General features: G+C 42.5%; 1 protein-coding gene across 1 annotated transcript in view; it reads left to right on the top strand.

Annotated features, from left to right (window-relative positions):
- snx27a (sorting nexin 27a) overlaps positions 1 to 16,565 on the top strand; it is a 31,661-nt gene extending 15,096 nt beyond the window's left edge. The window contains exons 6-13 of the mRNA XM_024396187.2: positions 7,642 to 7,720; positions 8,025 to 8,188; positions 10,529 to 10,618; positions 11,769 to 11,918; positions 12,083 to 12,211; positions 14,454 to 14,513; positions 15,640 to 15,688; positions 16,297 to 16,565. Of these exons, the coding sequence (XP_024251955.1) occupies positions 7,642 to 7,720; positions 8,025 to 8,188; positions 10,529 to 10,618; positions 11,769 to 11,918; positions 12,083 to 12,211; positions 14,454 to 14,513; positions 15,640 to 15,688; positions 16,297 to 16,364 (789 nt within the window). The 3' untranslated portion in view covers positions 16,365 to 16,565. The remainder of the gene's footprint in view (positions 1 to 7,641; positions 7,721 to 8,024; positions 8,189 to 10,528; positions 10,619 to 11,768; positions 11,919 to 12,082; positions 12,212 to 14,453; positions 14,514 to 15,639; positions 15,689 to 16,296) is intronic.
- The last annotated feature ends 4,103 nt before the right edge of the window (positions 16,566 to 20,668 follow it).

Raw genomic sequence — 20,668 nt, 5'->3', positions numbered from 1 at the left:
CATGTTGATTTTTGTATCCCGACACCAGACGTGATCAGGACACCCAGGTTGAAGTATCAAAACAAACTCTGAACCAATTCTATTAATTTGGGGACCTGTCGAAAAGCATTAAACATTTATGGCAATTTAGCTAGCTAGCTTGCTGTTACTAGCTAATTTGTCCTGGGATATAAACATTGGGTTGTTATTTTACCTGAAACGTCCTCTACTCCGACAACAGATAAAACGGTAAACCGAATTCCTTTCTCGTCATCTCTCCTCCTTCCTCAGGCTTCTTTTTTACTTCTTTGGCGGTTGACAACCAACTTTACGGGGCGTTACTACAACCGACTGGTGGAGTGTGGATGTCAGTTCATCTTTCAATCACCCACGTGGGTATATGCTCCTAAACACCAATGAGGGGATGGCACGTGGGTATATGCTCTCAAAAACCAATGAGAAGATGGGAGAGGCCGGGCTTGCAGCGCGTTGAGTGTCACAAATAGAACCTATTCTATTTTAGCACCTGGTCACGCAGACGCTCGCAAGCAGTGCGGGTGCAATGACTGAATAACATGTATGTGTACATTTATTTTGCGACGCGAGCGGTATGGTCAGCATGTGTAACCATTTTGGTTGCATATGCTCCTAAATATTGTGCTGTGCGACCTGAAATTTTATTTTGGGAGCAACTGTGCGCCCCCCCCAAAAAAATCACCCAGATAATTGTTATAATGATTAGGCTTCGCTGTACCGTTGATACCGAGTGCCCCTTAGAAATTGGTCTCTGCCTAGAAAACTGCTCGAACTAGCCTTTTATTCAAGCCATTATTAGAGGGACAGCACAAAGCACGAACAAGGTTGAGAGGGAGAGGAGTTGGCAGCCCCCGATGGTACCACTGGACACCGGTGCTATGGCGCTGGCATTTTCCACCTCTCAAAACATACTACTAATAAAGTTAACAAAGCACTAACTAGTTTAGCTAGCTACTGTAATGAATAGCTACAGTGCCTTCAGAATGTATTTGCACCCCTCAACTTTTTCCACATTTTGTTGTTACAGCCTGAATTTAAAATGGATTAATTTGACATTTTGTATCACTGGCCTACACACAATACCCCATAAGTGGAATTATGTTTTTCCACATTTTTTGTCCATAAGTATTCAACCCTTTTTGTTATGGCAAGCATAAATAAGTTCAGGAGTAAACTTTTGATTAACAAGTCACAAGTTGCATGGACTCACTCTCTGTGCAATAAGTGTTTTATTATTTTTTAATGACTACCTCGTCTCTGTACCCCACACATACTGTAAGGTCCCTCAGTTGATCATTGAATTTCAAACACAGATTCAACCACAAAGACCAGGGATGTTTTCCAATGCCTCGCAAAGATGAGCACTTATTCGTAGATGGGTAAAAAAAGCAGACATTGAATATTCCTTTGCGCATGGTGAAGTTATTTTATCTTTGGATGGCGTATCAATACACCTTCACTACAAAGATACAGGCGTCCTTCCTAACTCAGTTGCCAGAGAGGAAGGAAACTGCTCAGGGATTTCACCATGAGGCCAATGGTGTCTTTAAAACAGTTAGAGTTTAATGGCTGTGAGAAGAGAGAATTGAGGAAGGATCAAGAACATTGTAGTTACTCCGCAATACTAACCTAATTGACAGAGTGAAAAGAAGGAAGCCTGTACAGAATATTCCAAAACATGCATACAGTTTGCAACAAGGCACTAAAGTAATACTTACTGTGAAAAATGACAAAGCAATTCACTTTTTGTCCTGAATATAAAGTGTTATGTTTGGGGCAAATCCACTACAGCACATTACTGAGTAGCGCACTCTATATTTTCAAGAATAGTGGTGGCTGCATCATGTTATGGGTGTGCTTGTAATTGTTAAGAACTAGGGAGAATTTCAGGGTAAAACATATTAAGGAATGGAGCTAATCACAGGCAAAATCCTAGAGGAAAACCTGGAACAGTATGCTTTCCACCAGACCCTGGGAGATGAATTCACTTTCAACAGGACAATAACCTAAAACACAAGGCTCAATATACACTGGAGATGCTTACCAAGGCGACATTGAATGTTCCCGAGTGGCCTAGTTTTGACTTACACGGAGTGTACAAAACATTGCTCTTTCCATGACAGACTGACCAGGTAAATCCAGGTGAAACTAGGATCCCTTGTTGATGTCCACTTCAATCTGTGTAGTTGAAGGGGAAGGATTTTTAAGCCTTGATAAAATTGAGACATGGATTGTGTGTGTGTGTGTGCCATTCTGTGATTGAAGTGCCTTTGAACAGGTTATGGTAGTAGGTACCAGGCACACCAGTTTGAGTGTGTCAAGAACTGCAACGCTGCTGGTTTTTTCACGCTCAACATTTTCTCTGTGTGTATCAAGAATTGTCCACCAGCCAACTTGACACTTGTGGGAAGCATTGGATTCAACATGGGTCAGCATTCCTGTGGAACAATTTTGACACCTTGTAGAGTCCATGCCCTGACGAATTGAGGCTGTTCTGAGGGCAAAAGGGGGTCAAACTCAATACTAGGAAGGTGTTAATCAGTAAATTAGACATTGAAGTTGAACCCTGTAAGAATCTTGCATCTACAGTGCATTTAGGAAGTATTCAGACCCTTTTTTCCCACATTTTGTTACGTTACAGCCTTATTCTAAAATTGATCCAATTTTGATCAAATTTGATTGATAAAATTCTCTCACCAATCTTCACACAATACCCCATAATGACAAAGCAAAACGTAAGTTTTTTTTATTTTTGCAAATGTATTAAAAATGTTACTGAAATATCACATTTACATAAGTATTCAGACCATTTACTCAGTACTTTGTTGAAGCACCTTTGTCAGCGATTACAGCCTCGAGTGTACTTTGGTATGACGCTACAAGCTTGGCACACCTGTATTTAGGGAGTTTCTCCCATTCTTCTCTGCAGATCCTCTCAAGCTCTGTCAGGTTGAATGGGGAGCGTTGCTGCACAGCTATTTTCCTGTCTCTCCAGAGATGTTGGGTTCAAGTTCGGGCTCTGGCTGGGCCACTCAAGGATATTCAGAGACTTGTCCCGAAGCCATTCTTGCATCGTCTTGGCTGTGTGCTTAGGGTCGTTGTACTGTTGGAAGGTGAACATTCACCCCAGTTTGAGGTCCTAAGTGCTCTGGAGCAGGTTTTCATCAAGGATCTCTACTTTGTTCCTTTCATCTTTCCCTCTATGCGGACTAGTCTCCCAGTCATTTTTTTGCCACTGAAAAACATCCCCACAGCATGATGATGCTGCCACCACCATGCTTCACAGTTGGGATGGTGCCAGGTTTCTTCCAGATGTGACGCTTGGCATTCAGGCCAAAGAGTTCAATCTTAGTATCATCAAATCAGAGAATATTGTTTCTCATGGTCTGAGAGTCTAAAGGTGCCTTTTGGCAAACTCCAAGCGGGCTGTCGTGTCTTTTTTACTGAGGAGTCGCTTCCATAAACGCCTGATTGGTGGAGTGCCGCAGAGATGGTTGTCCTTTTGGAAGGTTCTCCCATCTTCAAAGGGGAACTCTAGAGCTCTCTGAGTGACCATCGGGTTCTTGGTCACCTCCCTGGCCAAGGCTCTTCTCCCATGTTTGCTCAATTTGGCCAGGCAGCCAGCTCTGGGAAGAGTCTTAGTGTTTACAAACTTCTTCCATTTAAGATTGATGGAGACCACCGTGTTCTTGGGGACATTCAACGCTGCAGCCATTTTTTTGGTACCCTTCCCCAGATTTGTGCCTCAAACAATCCTGTCTCGGTTCTCAACAGACAATTGCTTCGACCTCATGGCTTGGTTTTTGCTCTGACTTGCACTGTCAAATGTGGGACCTTAACATAGAAAGATGTGTGTGCCTTTCCAAAACATGTCAAATCAATTGAATTGACCACAGGTGGACACCAAGTTGTAGAAACATCTCAAGGATGATCAATTGAAACAGGATGCACCTGAGCTCAATTTCAAGTCCCATAACAAAGGGTCTGAATACTTATGTAGGTAAGGCATTTCTGTATTTAAAAATAAAAAAAATTGTTTTCAGTTTGTCGTTATGAGATATTGCTGATGAGAATAAGGCTATAACGTAAAAAAAAAGAAGTTGAGTCAAGGGGTCTGAACTGTAGCTGTCACTTTAAAAAAAAACTTTTTTTGTTTGTTGTATAGTATAACTACTAGGTGTAGTAGAACTACTAGGGATGCACAATGTATCGGTAAGCATATTAGCTAAAAATGCCAATGTCGGCATCGGCCTGATATGCAAAACCGATGTCAAAGCTGATGTGCATACCTATATAACGTAGATAGTTGAAGTAATGATGCCACACAAATACTGCGCTACACGTGCAACACAGCATTCCTAATCTAGCCCACAATGTCTGCTGTGTGGATCTATTTTGAAGTTTCAAAGGAAGAAAACAAGAAGGTCATATGTAAAATTTGTGCTGCTATTATTTCCCGAGGGGAGAAAGTGGTATCTTTCAATACCATAAATGTAATTACTCACACTTTCAAATATCACCCCCAGACTTTCAGCGACTACTTAGAACAAAAGCAGAAAAAAATTCCAACAAGTTCAAGTCAAGCAGTCATTTGAAAGAGGAAGACAATTTCAACAAGAAGATAATGGGATTCATTGCCCTTGACAATCAACCGTTCTCTGTCGTGGATGATATTGGCTTTTGCTGACTGGTCGAGCACCTCGAGCCCCGGTACACACTACCAAGTAGGCGCTAGTTTTCAGATGTTGTCCTACCGGAGTTACAGTATTGTTGAAACGCACATCCAGAGGAAAGCCTTATTGCGTTGGTCAAGAATGTGCTGGTTCTCATACCGCTGCTGTCATTTCAATGGCATTTGAGAACATGTTTGAAACTTGGAAAAATGAACACATTCCTAGCGCCATTCGAACAAGTGACTAGTGACTGGAGAAATAAGCTCAACTGCGTCTGCAGCAGACGTGATACCCTCTGTCATGGCATTGAAACGCCTGCTCAACAGAACTGCAGACAGGGGTTAAAACTTGTAAAAGTACTCTACTAGAGGCTGTGAACAAGCAGTTTGGTGGCATTCTCTCTGAGCCTCTTTACTGTGTTGCCACCATGCTCGATGCTAGGTACAAGGACCGCTACTTTGATGCAGACAACAAACAGGGTTTACAAGAAACGTTACACAGCTGGACAAGATATAAACAGACTTTGACAGTGCGCAACGACGAAGGTGACCCACGACAGAAGAGGCGGGGTATTGTGTGTAGATTGAGGGGGGACGACGACTCAATTTTAGAATAAGGCTGTAAAGTAACAAAATTTGGAAAAAGTCGAGGGGTCTGAATACTTTCCAAATGCATTGTATGTTGAATAGGTGGGCCAATTTGCACATTGGAATTGCATGTACAAATGTCGAACTGCATGAAAATCCTTTTTTTTTCTCAAACCATTTTGATCACAATGTCACACATTGGCCCCATTTTCTTTCTAGAAATACCTTTTTAATATGCTACAGTACTTTACAAGCTGTTCATATACACCCTTTTTAAAGAGACAATTTTCAATGTAATGCATCTCAGTAGGTAAATAGAGATTTTACACAATGTAGAAACCTAATTCCACCAATTCGTTTTTTGTATCAAGATTTTAGCTTTGTAATAAACAAATCTTTACAGGGTTACATATTAGTTTCTGGGGTGCTTGTGTTTCAAAAGTAGCTAGAATTTATATAGTTCCAATATACACTGCTCAAAAAAATAAAGGGAACACTTAAACAACAATGTAACTCCAAGTCTATCACACTTCTGTGAAATCAAACTGTCCACTTAGGAAGCAACACTGATTGACAATAAATGTCACATGCTGTTGTGCAAATGGAATAGACAACAGATGGAAATGATAGGCAATTAGCAAGACACCCCCAATAAAGGAGTGGTTCTGCAGGTGATGACCACAGACCACATCTCAGTTCCTATGCTTCCTGGCTGATGTTTTGGTCACTTTTGAATGCTGGCGGTGCTTTCACTCTAGTGGTAGCATGAGACGGAGTCAACCACCCACACAAGTGGCTCAGGTAGTGCAGCTCATCCAGGATGGCACATCAATGCGAGCTGTGGCAAGAAGTTTTGCTGTGTCTCAGCGTAGTGTCCAGAGCATGGAGGCGCTACCAGGAGACAGGCCAGTACATCAGGAGACATGGAGGAAGCCGTAGGAGGGCAACAACCCAGCAGCAGGACCGCTACCTCCGCCTTTGTGCAAGGAGGAGCAGGAGGAGCACTGCCAGAGCCCTGCAAAATGACCTCCAGCAGGCCACAAATGTGCATGTGTCTGTTTTTGAGCGTTTGAGCAGACTCCATGAGGGTGGTATGAGGGCCCGACGTCCACAGGTGGGGGTTGTGCTTACAGCCCAACACCGTGCAGGACGTTTGGCATTTGCCAGAGGACACCAAGATTGGCAAATTCGCCACTGTCGCCCTGTGCTCTTCACAGATGAAAGCAGGTTCACACTGAGCATATGTGACAGACGTGACCGAGTCTGGAGATGCCGTGGAGAACGTTCTACTGCCTGAAACATCCTCCAGCATGACCGGTTTGGCGGTGGGTCAGTCATGGTGTGGGGTGGCATTTCTTTGGGGGGCTGCACAGCCCACCGTGTGCTCGCCAGAGGTAGCCTGACTGCCATTAGGTACCGAGATGAGATCCTCAGACCCCTGGTGAGACCATATGCTGCTGCAGTTGGCCCTGGGTTCCTCCTAATGCAAGACAATGCTAGACCTCATGTGGCTGGAGTGTGTCAGCAGTTCCTGCAAGAGGAAGGCATTGCTGCTATGGACTGGCCCGCCCGTTCCCCAGACCTGAATCCAATTGAGCACATCTGGGACATCATGTCTCGCTCCATCCACCAACGCCACGTTGCACCACAGACTGTCCAGGAGTTGGCGGATGCTTTAGTCCAGGTCTGGGAGGAGATCCCTCAGGAGACCATCCGCCACCTCATCAGGAGCATGCCCAGGCGTTGTAGGGAGGTCATACAGGCACGTGGAGGCCACACGCACTACTGAGCCTCATTTTGACTTGTTTTAAGGACATTACATCAAAGTTGGATCAGCCTGTAGTGTGGTTTTCCACTTTAATTTTGAGTGTGACTCCAAATTCAGACCTCCATGGGTTGATACATTTCATTTCCATTGATCATTTTTGTGTGATTTTGTTGTCAGCACATTCAACTATGTAAAGAAAAAAGTATTTAATAAGAATATTTAATTCATTCAGATCTAGGATGTGTTATTTTAGTGTTCCCTTTTTTGGAGCAGTGTATTTGTAAATCAAATAAAAATATATTTTCTCTGGTGCTCCTTTTATTTTATGTTGTGCTCCTAACACCAGTGATTCCAATGATTTTTTTGTTGTTGTTTAAGAGCACTGCCTAGAGGGCAACCGTGTGTGCTGGCTTTTGTTACAGCCCAGCGCTGCAATACCTGCATCTGGGACAAAGGCTTGCACTCCCAGGACCAGAGTGTATAACACTAGATCAATATCAATACATGGCTCTTATGCGACTGAATGGTGCTTAAATATCAATAATTGATAGGCCGCCACTGTACTTTCTCTCTCTCTCTCTCTCTCTCTATTCCCCAGGCTTTAGTGATGAAGGTTGGTATGGACAGCATCATGGCCAGCTACTTTGCCCTCTTTGAAGTCATCAACCACTCCTTTGGTAAGACCATTCATCTGTTTATTCATTTTTTTGGAGTCCACAGCTACTCCATGTACTGACCCCTTTACCTTTCACCTTTACTATTCTGATCAGTACAGTTGCATCTCAGTAGTCTAAAGTGGCTTCCTCTCTCTCCCTGTCTCCTTCCATTTAACTGCACCAATCTGAAACGACGGGAGACGAGGAAGCCCAACCTCTCTAGTCTACTGAGATGCACCCTCCAGTCAGTTTGTAGACTACTATATTGTTTTAAGGGTATGGAAATAAATAGGCTGCCCCTTTCCACCTCTCCATCTTTCCCTAGTGCGAAAACTGGCCCCCAACGAGTTTCCCCACAAGCTGTACGTGCAGAACTACACGTCAGCTGTGCCGGGCACCTGTCTGGCCCTCCGCAAGTGGCTTTTCACTTCTCAGGAGGAGGAACTTCTCAGGGACAACCCACTGGCTGTCCACTACTGCTTCTACCAGGTAAGGGCTCCCTCTTGATTATTTGTGTGTGTGTTTATATATACATACACATATATATATATATATATATATATATATATGTGTATCACACACCCCTCCCAGTCAAAAGTTTGGACACACCTACTCATTCAAGGGTTATTCTTTATTTGTACTATATTTTTACATTGTAGAAAATTATGAAATAACACAGAATCATGTAGTAATAAAAAAAAGTGTTTTTGAACAAATAATTTTCTTCAGAGTAGTCACCCTTTTCCTTTGACAGCTTTGCACACATTTGGCATTTTCTCAACCAGCTTCATGAGGTAGTCACCTGGAATGCATTTCAATTAACCGGTGTGTCTTGTTAAAAGTTAATTCGTGGAATTTCTTTCCTCAATGCGTTTGAGCCAATCAGTTGTGTTGTGACATGGTAGGGTTTGTATACAGAAGATGGCCCTATTTGGTAAAAGACAAAGTCCATATTTTGGCAAGAACAGCTCAAATAAGCAAAGAGAAATGACAGTCCATTACTTTAAGACATGAAGGTTAGTCAATGCGGAAAATTTCAAGAACTTTGAAAGTTTCTTCAAGTGCAGCCGCAAAAACCATCAAGCACTATGATGAAACTGGCTCTCATGAGGACCGCCACAGGAAACGAAGACCCAGAGTTACCTCTGCTGCAGAGGATAAGTTCATTAGAGTTACCAAATAAATGCTTCATGGAGTTCAAGTAACAGACATCTAAACCTAAACTGATCAGGGGAGGCTGTGTGAATCAGGCCTTCATGGTCGAATTGCTGCAAAAAAAAACACTGTTAAAGGACAGCAATTAGAAGAAGAGACTTGCTTGGGTCAAGAAACACGAGCAATGGACATTAGACCGGTGGAATTTTTGGTTCCAACCACCGTGTCTTTGTGAGACGCAGAATACGTGAACGGATGATCTCCGCATGTCAAGGCACACTTGACCAGCATGTCTACCACAGCATTCTGCAGCAATACGCCATCCCATCTGGTTTGGGCTTAGTGGGACTATCATTTGTTTTTCAACAGGACAATGACTCAACACACCTCCAGCCTGTGTATGGGCTATTTCACCGAGAAGGAGAGCGATGGAGTGCTGCATCGGATGACCTGGCCTCCACAATTTGAGATGGTTTGGGATCAGTTGGACCGCAGAGTGAAGAAAAAGCAGCCAACACGTGCTCAGCATATGTGGGAATGCCTTCAAGACTGAAAAGCATTCCAGGTGAAGCTGGTTAAGAGAATGCCAAGAGTGTGCGAAGCTGTCATCAAGGCAAAGGGTGGCTACTTTGAATAATTTAAAATCTGAAATATATTTTGATTTGTTTAACACTTTTTTGGGTTACTACATGATTCCATATGTTATTCTATAGTTTTGATGTCTTCACTATTATTCTACTATACAATGTAGAAAATAGTAAAAATAAAGAAACCCTTGAATGAATAGGTGTGTCCAAACTTTCGACTGGTACTTTATATTATTATTATTATTATCTGGGTTACTGTATTCAGGGCCTAAAATGTATGTTGTTTTTTTTAAACTGTTGCAGGTAGATGGAGGGAAAAAAATCTACCAGCCACTCAGATTTTTACCAGCCAAAATACTTTTAACCAAACTTTCAATTGAGATAAAATATTCAGCTGCCCCTTTAAGGACGGGAGGTTCCCGTGATAACGGGGCCAACGAAGTTGTCGAGTGTGTGTCTGAGATTTGGGATCTGACTAAGCTGAAGCAACAGACTCAAACTAACATTGAAATACAACTGAGCTTGTAAATAGCCATGATAATCTCGCTTTGTAGACTTTCCAGTAAGTTAGACCAACTTGAATTCCTGTGTGCAGCGCCTCCAAAAAGGAATCGATCAGCACTTCACTGTGCACAGTTAGCCAGGTAGTGTTGCTGCTGGAGGTGGAATATAGGATTTGTATTTCTTTGTGCGATTAGCAGCTACAGTATGAAACAAAACAGCAGAATTACTTTTTAAACATCTACTGCAGCATTTTCTTGCTAGAAAATCTCAACTTGCACAAGTGCTCATACTTGACTTTTGACTTTATTTGTTATGTGAATGTAATACTCGCACTGTAGAGCCCTTCAAGGTTACTACCCTCCACATGGCTGGTGAAAGGCATTCATACCTAAATCTATCCTCATTTGCTGTATAACTGGTCCTGAGTCAGTGTTAAGACTACTGTATAATATTGATCCGTGGTCAGTGTCAATGATATTACCGCCACTACTGCTTCCCAGTGCCACTGCTCTGAGGTCAGTGCTAGATTAGATGAAATGTGGTCTCTAACAAAGCCCTTTTCTCGCTCTCTCTCTCTGCTAAGGCATTGGATGACGTGAAGAAGGGATTCATCAAAACAGAAGACAATTCTTACCAGCTGACGAAACTGGCAGAGCAGCGCAAGATGGCCATGGTTAGTCCTTTTTTCTAGTCTCTCGTTTCTATTCTCTTCCCATTGCAAGTGGTCCTCTGTAGCTCAGTCGGTAGAGCATGGCACTTGCAACGCCAGGATAGTGGATTTGATTCCTGGTACCACACGTACGTAAAATGTATGCATGCATGACTAAGTCACTTTCGATTAAAGCGTCTGCTAAAAATGACATACACATTATGAGTTATAATAATATATGTGCCTTAACGTACAGCATGATAATTTGTGGGTCAATGATGTATAACGGTGTTTCCCAAACTTTTTATAGTCCCGTACCCCTTCAAACATGGGGGGGTAGTCATTTGATTAGATGTTCAGGAGTCTTATGGCTTGGGGTGGAAGCTGTTAAGAAGCCTTTTGGACCTAGACTTGGAGCTCCGGTACCGCTTGCCGTGCGGTAGCAGAGAGAACAGTCTGACGAGAGTGGCTGGAGTCTGATCATTTTTAGGGCCTTCCTCTGACACCGCCTGGTATAGAGGTCCTGGATGGCAGGAAGCTTGGCTCCAGTGATGTACTGGGCCGTACTCACTACCCTCTGTAGAGCCTTGCGGTCGGAGTCCGAGTAATTTTACGTTTAAAAATTTAAAAAAATGCATAACTGTATTATTCGACATATTACAAGTTTAAGAAAAAGTAAGATGTTTCCGTGCAGTATCTTTTAAAGACCGTAATCTCCACATTGCGTAGACACATTTCTAATATTAAAACATCAACAGATGTGATTTAAATTTAGAATTACAAGATTAAATGTTTGAATCTCATGAATTGTTTGAACAATTAAAGACAAAGAAATTCTCACTTTGTAGCAGAAGTTGTAACACAAACTCATTGAAGTTGACAATAATCAAACTTGCATTCTTAAAACAGTGTGTTTTGATGTTGCGCTAATGTGACATGAAAGCAGCCCAGTCTGTGTCGGACAGCCGAGATTCTCTTAAGCTGAATGGCTCAGGCTCACTGATCATTGACTTCACATCTCCTTAGTAGTAGATGTCTGGGACAGAGGGCTATTCTCAGTCAATTTACCTGGTAAAATAAGGGATAAATAAATAATTGAATGTGTATATTGAATGTGTACGTGCCTGTTTGGTGCCTACCTGTGTGGTTGATGGCAGTCTATCTTGTCTGTCAGTACCTGAGTCTTCTGCGCTCCTGTGAGGGCTACAACGAGGTCATGTTCCCCCACTGCGCCTGTGACTCCCGGAGGAAGGGCCACGTCATCACGGCCATCAGCATGCACCACTTCAAACTGCACGCCTGCACAGAGGACGGCACGCTTGAGGTGAGTGAGTGAGATTGGAGTGTGTGTGTGTATACACTGACTTTTATTGTGTGTGCCGTGCTTCTCTCACCACACAGAACAAAAGGAAAAACAGAGTGTATGTCTGTGTATACTCTGGCTCATACTCTGTGTATATACTTACATTCTCTCTCCCGCCCCATCAGAACCAGGTAATAGCGTTTGAGTGGGTGGAGATGCAGCGCTGGGACACTGACGAGGAGGGCATGGCGTTCTGCTTTGAGTACGCCAGGGGAGAGAAGAAACCTCGCTGGGTCAAGATCTTCACACCATACGTGAGTTTACAATACACAGACAAAATACACTAGGACATCTCCCATAAATCACTGCTTTAATATATTCAGCCATCAATGAGCATTTCTCCTTTGCCAAGATAATCCATCCACCTGACAGGAGTGGCATATCAAGAAGCTGATTAAACAGCATGCTCATTACACGGGTGCACCTTGTGCTGGGGACTGCCACATTTGTCTCAAGTTTTGAGCGAGAATGCAGTTGGCATGCTTACTGAAGGAATGTTCACCAGAGCTGTTGCGAGATAATTAAATGTTCACTTCTCTACCATAAGCCGCCTTCGATGTTTTAGAGAATTTGTCAGTACGTCACAACCGATGACCACGTGTAACCACGCCAGCCCAGGATTTCCACATCCGGCTTCTTTACCTGCTGGATCGTCTGAGACCAGACAGCTAGACGATCTAGCCACCCAGACAGCTGATGAAACTGTGGGTTTGAACAAACAAACAAAGTATTTCTGCACAAACTGTCAGAAACCATCTCAGGGAAGCTCATCTGCGTGCTTGTCGTCCTCACCAGAGTCTTGACGTGACTGCAGTTCGACGTCGTAACCGACTTTAGTGGGCAAATGTTCACCTTCGATGGCCACTGGCACGCTGGAGAAGTGTGATGTCAATGTTGTGAACAGAGTGCACGATGGTGGGGTTATGGTTTGGGCAGGCATAAGCTATGGACAAAAAACAGAATTGTATTTTATCGATGGCAATTTTAATGCAGAGATACCGTGATGAGATCCTGAGGCCCATTGTCGTGCCATTCTTCCGCCGCCATCACCTCATTTCAGCATAAAGCACCTCCCCATGTTGCAAGGATCTGTACGAAATTCCTGTAAGCTCAATGTCCCAGGTCTTCCTTGGCCTTAAAACACGCCAGACATGTCACCCATTGAGCATGTTTGGGATGCTCTGAATCGACCTGTACCACAGCGTTTTCCAGTTCCTGCCAATATCCAGCAACTTTGCACAGCCATTGAAGAGGAGTGGGACAACATTCCAATCAACAGCCTGATCACCTCTATGCAAAGGAGATGTCGCGCCAGACACTGACTGGTTTTCTGATCCACACCCCAACATTGTTTTGAAGATATCTGTGACCAACAGATACATATCTGTATTCCCAGTAATGTGAAATCCATAGAAACTGGAAACACTTATCTCCCTCACTAGCACCAACTGTCAGAGCAGCTCACAGATTACTGCACCTGTACATAGCCCACCTATAATTTCGCCCAAACAACTACCTCTTTCCCAACTGTATTTAATTAATTTATTTATTTTGCTCTTTTGCACCCCATTATTTTTATTTCTACTTTGCACATTCTTCCATTGCAAAACTACCATTCCAGTGTTTTACTTACTATATTGTATTTACTTTGCCACCATGGCCTTTTTTGCCTTTACCTCCCTTCTCACCTCATTTGCTCACATTGTATATAGACTTGTTTATACTGTATTATTGACTGTATGTTTATTTTACTCCATGTGTAACTCTGCGTCGTTGTATCTGTCGAACTGCTTTGCTTTATCTTGGCCAGGTCGCAATTGTAAATGAGAACTTGTTCTCAACTTGCCTACCTGGTTAAATAAAGGTAAATAAAAAGATAAGGGCCTAATTTATTTATTTAAATTGACTGATTTCCTTTTATGAACTGTAACATTCTGACCACACCGCTTGCGTCAAGGTGCGCGAGCAATAAAAATCAATGTACCCATACATGTTATTCAATCATTGCACCTACACTGCTCGTGCGCGCCAATGAGCGTCTGCATTGCCAAGCACTAAAATAGCCCTAAAGTCAGTTCTATTTGTGACGCTGAACACAGTGCAAGTCCTGCCTCTTCCATCTCCTCATTGGTTTATACAAGGATATTACCCACTTGCCATCTCCTCATTGGTTATACCCACGTAGGTGATTGAAAGATGAACTGAGGTTGGTTGGTCGTGGTAATACGCCTTTATTATGAAAGTTATTATGTGTGGCATATCAAGAAGCTGATTAAACAGCATGCTCATTACACGGGCCAATCGTCATATAAATTCCAAAGAAGAAAAGGCCTGGGAGGAGAGATGACTAGAAACGATTCAGTTGACCATTTTATGTGTGGATTAATTAGTAGATGACCTTGTGCATTTTTAACTTGTAACTTGCGTTTTTATATTTTTGTTAAGTGCATGTAGAAGAGTTCATTCTAACAAAGTGTGTTTGTCGTCTCTCCCTAGTTCAACTACATGCACGAGTGCTTCGAGAGGGTCTTCTGTGAGCTCAAGTGGAGGAAACGGGTAGGAGTCACACCCTTCCTTCTCCTCCAATACACAACTAATTGTCTGTATCCCAAATGGTACCTTATTCTCTTTATAGTGCACAACATTTGACAAGGGCCCCTATTAACCGGTCAACAAATGGTTACATTTTATCCAAACAGTAAAATTATGTGACCAACTGAAACATTATCGGATCGGGCAGCAGGTAGCCTAGTGGTTAGAGCGTTCGGCCAGTAAACGAAAGGTTGCTGGATCGAATTCCCAAGCTGACAAGGTAAAAATCTGTCGTTCTGCCCCAGGAACAAGGCAGTAAACCCACTGTTCCTAGGCTGTCATTGTAAATAAGAATTTGATCTTAACTGACTTGCCTAGTTAAATAAAAATATAAATTATAAAAGCTTGTTTCACTACCAGCTTTTTGAGGTGCTCTCACGCTGGCGATAAGCCATTTAATTCCACTAAATTATGCAAATGTACCTAGTCAACCATTAACATCCCTAGTTTTAAAGCTAGTTTCCTGCAATTCTATGCATTTTGCCATGGCTAATGCAGTGTTCTTTTGATCAAACATAACAACAAAGTCTAATACTGCTCAATTCATTTTTTATAAAAAAATATAATTTTTCTCCCTGACTGTCTAGCTTTTTTGTTGGTGATTATTAGTTCTTAAAGATTGTAGTATGAAAAAAATATATTGGTCCATTGTCTTTTCTACATACTTTATATATTTTTTATAGTTATTTTTTTTACTGTTTCGACTTAAGCGACCCACCCAAAGATTACAATGGCAGTACAATTCCATTGTCTTACAATGTTGTTTAAATAAAAAAATACATGTTTTATTGTCACACCAGATAGGTGAATTGAAATGCGTTGTTTTACAGGGTCAGCCATAGTAGTATGGGTAGGGTTAAGTGCCTTGCACAAGGCGGCGTTGACAGAATTTTTACCTTGTCGACTCAGGTATTCAAACCAGCAACCATAGTTACTGGCCCAACGCTCTAACTGCTAGGCTACCTACCACCCTCACCATTGTAAGAGTTTTAGACTATGGATTTTACAACATTAGGTACTCTAAATGTCCATTTCGCCAATGGTTATTTTCAAAAAAAATAAATCTTTCTCCTTTCCCTCCACATGTTAGGTTGAAGAGGAGGCCTCTGACAAAGACAACCAGAACTGCAGTAACAACGGTAAGTGTGCTCTGGAAAGCCTTGTTGTCCAACATAAACCACATGAACCGGTCACAATGCTGCTGATAAGAGGCTACTTATTTCACAAGTTTTAACAGTCCACTATACTCAGTGACATGAAAGCTTAAAGCACCCCCCCCCCGTCCGTCCGTCCGTCCAATATTCCCAGTAGGTAAGAATGAGTGAGAACAGAGCAAAGTTGATCATCTCCTGAGGCGAGGTGTACCGGAGCCCATATACAAGTGTATGCTTATGAGCATAAAAGAACAGCCGCCATGTGGTCCATATCAAGGTCACTTCCTTCCCAGGCACAAAGATGAATAAACCCAAACTGACAGCTATTTAACCTGTGGGAGACTGTCATACAGCAAAGGCAAATGAACAGCAAAGTAATATGAATGGCAAATGCAAAGTGACCAGTAAAGACAAGTGAACAGCAAAGGAATGTGAATAGCAAATGAACAGGAAAGGTAAAGGGCAGCAAGTCACCAGCAAAAGCAGAATTGTAGCGTGGACACTATGTCTGCTCTGTTTGTTACATCTGCAGCTTCACTGTCAGGAAGGGAGGGTGATTGAGTTTGGTGTCTTGAACCTTCTCTCTATTCTAGAATATCTCCCTGCTCTGGAGACACAGAAGGGATGGCGCCATCTAGGGGGCGAGATCGCCACATCCTAAATACTCCCAGAACCAGAATCGGTCCACTCACACCATCACAGCCACAACCGAGGTTGACATCTGCAAAAGAAACAAAAAAAACTAAGAACTTAGGTGATCCACTCCCCAAATGACAACTGGAAACTGATTTTAAAATCACACAAACCCAGGAATTCTCAGATAGACGACGAGCAATGAAGGAAAAAAAAAACATTGTCATTACTAGATGTTCATAGAATAGCATATACTTTTTCCTCCATGCATCACCCCTCCGACATGGGGCGGGACACTAACTGAGTTCTGCCACCCCACTGGTTGAAGAAACAGAACAGTACAGTTCGATTGGTCAAGGTTCACACCAGTCTGCGGCACCATTGGGCGAAGGGAACTCCTTGATGCGATCAACCGATGAAACGCCAGCGAGGAAGCCAGCCGACATCTGCGACGTGATTGTGACGGCCAGCTCTGCCACACGTTTGGTCTGGGCCAATGCTTTCAATGTACCTCTGGTCTACTGAACTACAAGCTGACATGCTGGGAAATGAAATGGAGGGTGGGCGGGACACCATTGTCACTGGCAATGGTTTTCCCTGATGCTGGACTGATGCTAATAATTTAGATGGATTAGGTTTTCTGGATAAGGGGGGTAAGAAACAAAAGGTTATCTGTCAAAAGCTGTAGGTTATAAAAACAATTGTTGCACAATATAAGCTCCCAGTAATTAGTTGTGTGGTTAACCTAACAAATTACTGGCAGCTTATCTATATGTGTGTGCAACTCTATTTTTATAGCCTATAGTTTACTCGCCGTTAGTCAGCACATCTTCTAACTTTTTGGGCACCAGGTTATGCTTTTCAAAAGCATAGGAAACAAAAGTAACTGTCTGGAGATGCAAGGGGTTATTGTGTTTTGTTCATTAAAACAATACAGCTATGTTTTAGAAAAATCTGCTAAAGTCATATATTAATATAAGAGCTCAACTAATTCCTTATTCTAACTGTGTGGAAAGCTTCCTTCTTGGCTTCTCATTCTTGCTCTATTTTTCACATTTTCTAACCTAGCTAACACACTAGTCTAGAATGATGTCTGTTGGCAGTTCACCAAAAGATTGAACATTTTATCACCTGAAAATGTTTGTGGTGATTCAGCAGAAATTCCAAGTTCGAGGTAAAATTGTGTTTTTCATCAAAGTGGTGTTGCCATCTATTGAAGGAAGTCGGGGTTTGACCTTGTGAACTAAACGTTCAGAGAAACTAGAAACCAGCTAATATTTCCCCCACTCTGAGTATTGATCAACAAACAGACCGGGATGGAAGTAGTGTGTTGGGTGCAGTGCATATTGCAGCCAGCAGAGAGCGGTAGAGTACTACTAAAGTACTATGTACTACTGAGACAGTATTGAGCAGACATGACAGAGATTGCTCTGCTGGGCTCTGTAAATCAACCACTAAGTACTGCTCTACAGTTTGACCATTACCCGTGTGTGTGTGTGCACCAGTGTACGTGTGTGTCTGCGTATAAGTGGGACCATGGCCACAGTTATGATGCATGTTGTCTCTGCCCCTCATTGCACCTTGTCTAACCAAATGGTCACAGTATTAAGGGGGTGTGAGCATGGGGCATATTCGTTATGCCAATTCTGTTGCAAAACCTGTCTTACACTGAATGAAACTGAGAGGGACCTACCTGAATTTGGTGGATAGAGAGAGAGATAGTATATAGATATATATATCTCTGTTTTGGTTTGGAAATGGTCTCTGTAATGAAGACACCCCAGTGTTACTCTCAGTATTGTGAAGGCGGTAGGCTTGATTAGGATGTGATATGTGGGGGGTTAGGTTTTGAGGTAGCAGATAAAGACCAGGGCGGTGTCCCAAATGGCACCATATTCCTGATGTAGTGCACCTCTTTTGATGGCCCCGGTCAAAAGTAGTGCACTACATAGGCAATACAGTGCCACTTGGGACGCACCACAGAGCGGGTTGTGCAGGGTGACAGCTGTGCAGATAGATGGATTGGAGGCATTTCCCCTCCCCTAGTGAGCGCTGCCTTGCAAGCTGTGTAAGGTTAGCTCACACCTCTTCCATGCCTCAGGCCCTCTCGCTCCTCCCTCTCTGTAGCAGAAACTGTTGAAATAAAGAATATTACTGAAGTTTGTCAGGTGTAACATTTGACCATTCTTAATTGAATGGTTCTGCACTGCTTGCCTTCCAAAAGGAGAATAACCAATGACAACCGATACACTAGCAATTCTGTTATAAACACCACAGCTGCATCCTGAAAGAAATGCTAAAGATGTGCAATTGAGGTGCTGCCTACTTGTTTTGACAGCCAGGGTAATAGCCAACTTAGAGATGGATGACAAAGATAGCAGATGCTCTACCAGAACGTGTGTGTGATTTTGAGAGGGGGGAGAGGGACGATGAGCAGGTGTGTGTGTGTGCGCACGCGCATCCGTTCTGCGTGCCAGTGTTCCGTTCTTCCACTCCAGGTTGGTCTGCCATCAGACTAGATGTGGTTGCCTTAGCAGCACTACGCTGTGTGAGCATGCCCAGTCTCGCCCCAGACAGCATAACAAAACTGACTCACTCACCCTTATAACGTATTCATGTTAATGTTCTTTAATGTTTGATGTCGTCGCGATGGTATCTGTTCTTGTGAGAGAGAAAAAAGCCTTTGACAGACTTCGGTCTATGTCCCTAGGCTGTAGCAGGTGCTATGTCTGTTGGCTTTCATACCCTGGAATTACAGGGGCGCATGCATACCAATTCGCATACACAGGTGCACACACTTGTATGTGGAGTGGGTTGTCAGTGGTCCATCGTCATGGTTACAGGGAGTAGGAGCCAGTGAGATTGCCGGGGATGCTAAGATGTTGTCTTTGTGACTCATTTGTTCCGAGTTATAATAATGCTAGTCACCTGTGCTTACTTTGCTGCATCTCTATGTCAGTTGTAAGAGAGTGATCATGTCTCCCCGATCAAATGTATTTCAAAAGGTCTTTCACCCCTACCTTTTTGTTTGCGGTATTATTTAAAAGGTCAGTGTCCTCTGATAGCAGCTTGACACGGTTGTAGATTCAGCCACCACTACATTACCATAAGAGTGAAAAAAAACAGGGCCACGTTCAGTAGCCAAACTCCTTATTCTACATGTCGAAAGGGGTGTTTGTTCTACATACTGTGTTTTTATATCTGAACGTTCCAAAATGTTTTGCCCTGTTGAATGCACCCCGGCATTAAAGGATGGCACCCGCTTCTTAACACTTGAGCTAGGCATTCTAAACGACTAACTAACATGGAGATGTAAGTGCTGTTTTCTGACTGTTAGCCTTCTTTGTGTAGGTAAAACATGGATTTCTGTTCTTTTACATTTCAGATGAGCAGGGTTTTTGTTCCATGGCAAGTACCGTAGGTAACATTAAAAACCTAGATATGTTTATATTTTGTCTTCAGCATAACTTGTAAATTATTCCTAAAAATGTCCTTAGGATAAAAATTCTCTCTCTTCCTCTCTTCTCTCAAAATTTAAAACTTTAATTTATTTCAGCAAATTATTAAAGCTGTGGGAAACCATAGTGTGGTGTCCTAGTACTACTGTAGGGTATTTGGGGAAGCAAGACCTAACTAAAATATACATTGAGTCAAGTTTTGGAAGTTAAGCAGTGTTGGATTTACTTATCAAAACTAAAAACACGAATAAACAACTGATACTGAAACACAAAATGGAAAGTTTTTTAAAATATAAAATATATTAAGGTTTAATAACCAATATAAAAATGGAAAAAATATTACAGGTTTGGAAATGTCATGTAGAGAAACATTGTAACGTTATTTTAAATAAAATTATATATTGAAGAAAAATTGTGTTCTATGTTTCTACTGTACTTTTCTTTTCACCCCTAGGGCAAAGACTATAATTGTTTTTGGTCACACACCCTTGCATGCTGAATGTGAAGTTGGTAATTAGCTCAATTTGTTGTTGGAACAACTCATTACCTCCTCCTGTCATTTTGATAAAGTACTCAGTTGGTTCTTATCAATGCATGGACCGTTATTCTCCATAGGGATATCACTGACGTCTTGGTTCTGCTTCTGTGAAGTCTTCATTACCCTCCTGGGCAGGGATGGACTGACCAAAGGGCAATTCTGGAAAATGCCAGATGGGCTGGTCCATCTTTAGCCCAGTAGGCCTTTATATATTTATTTTATTTGTTTGTTTTGGGCAAAATTGTAATTATTTGGCTAGTTTTGGGGGTCAGTGTGGGGGCCTCAAAAGAGAAAAAGTGGGCTGGTGTGTTAGAAATGCCCAGGATGATTTCTGGT

Source organism: Oncorhynchus tshawytscha, linkage group LG31 (genome assembly GCF_018296145.1).
Source record: "Oncorhynchus tshawytscha isolate Ot180627B linkage group LG31, Otsh_v2.0, whole genome shotgun sequence".
In the NCBI taxonomy this organism is placed as follows: domain Eukaryota; kingdom Metazoa; phylum Chordata; class Actinopteri; order Salmoniformes; family Salmonidae; genus Oncorhynchus; species Oncorhynchus tshawytscha.
This window is presented reverse-complemented; position numbering and strand designations above follow the sequence as displayed.